This window comes from Myotis davidii, unplaced genomic scaffold (assembly GCF_000327345.1).
Source record: "Myotis davidii unplaced genomic scaffold, ASM32734v1 scaffold174, whole genome shotgun sequence".
Classification (NCBI taxonomy): domain Eukaryota; kingdom Metazoa; phylum Chordata; class Mammalia; order Chiroptera; family Vespertilionidae; genus Myotis; species Myotis davidii.
This window is the reverse complement of record NW_006289087.1, coordinates 732,865-734,001: the sequence shown is the minus strand read 5'-3', so window position 1 is coordinate 734,001 and position 1,137 is coordinate 732,865. Positions and strand designations below refer to the sequence as shown.

General features: G+C 50.7%; 1 protein-coding gene across 1 annotated transcript in view; it reads left to right on the top strand.

Annotated features, from left to right (window-relative positions):
* HEATR1 (HEAT repeat containing 1) overlaps window positions 1-1,137 on the top strand; it is a 51,838-nt gene that overhangs the window by 48,974 nt on the left and 1,727 nt on the right. The window contains 2 exon segments of the mRNA XM_006761308.2: window positions 319-456; window positions 459-494. Coding sequence (XP_006761371.1) covers window positions 319-456; window positions 459-494 — 174 coding nt within the window.

Below are 1,137 nucleotides of genomic sequence, written 5' to 3'. Positions count from 1 at the left end.
AAACCGTCTTTTAACTTCTCACTTTTTGTGGATTTAACTTGTCTTCACTGGTGGTTTTACTGAGCTCTACTCTTGAATTTTTCACATGAAAGGCACAACATAAGGTCTAATGCAGCAGTCGCCAACCAGTGGTCCGCGGACCACTGGTATTCCGTGAGGTCCAAAAGGTTGGCGACCGCTGGTCTAATGGTTAAGTTTTTAATTTGTAACAGCACCCGGTGTTGAGCCCGTCATGAGGACAGTAAAATATTATTTATACGTTGGGTATTTTTACAGACAGACTGAGCCCTGTCAGTCAAAGTCCTTTTCTCTCCTCAGCTGGAGAACCGGCTGGGAGGAGAAGAGAGGTTCCAGGAGCGGGTGACGCGGCACCTGGTCCCCTGCATCGCCCAGTTCTCGGTGGCCATGGCCGACGACTCCCTCTGGAAGCCCCTGAATGTTGGGAACACTAGAACTGCCTATTATTGCTGAAGACGAGAGACTCCTCGCCTAAGGTCAGGAGCCGCGGTGGCAGCACTGGTGCCAGCACTGTCCCGTGTTCTCACCATGTAGCCCAAACAGCTATCGCGCAGTCACGGCTGTGCAACCGTGGTAACTAGCAGGACAGACAGGCTGCTTATCTTCTAGAACCAGCGGGCAGGCTGTGCCGGACACAAGTTTGTGCCTGCGTTTTTGGGTTTTACTTCCGGGTTATCTATAAATAACAGCAGTCCTCCCTAAGGTCAGGAGCCGTGGTGGCAGCACTGGTGCCAGCACTGTGCCCAGTGTTCTCGCCATGTAGCCCAAACAGCTATCACGCGGTCACGGCTGTGCAACCGTGGTAACTAGCGGGACAAACAGGCTGCTCATCTTCTAGCACCAGCGGGCAGGCTGTGCCGGACAGAAGTTTGTGCCTGCATTTTTGGGTTTTACTTCCGGGTTATCTATAAATAACAGCAGTCCTCCCCGGCCCCTATCGTGTGTGTGTGGCACGAACACTCAAATACTTTTAATACTTCTGCACTTTTAAATCTTGAGAAGACGCAAAGTGATTCCTTGTGCTTTTTAATTTAAATGCCTCTTAAGTGTCTGTTTCCAGAGTCCAATGCTCTGAGCTTGTGCACAGACTTTCCTTTGGGTGAGAGTGTATCTCGGGGT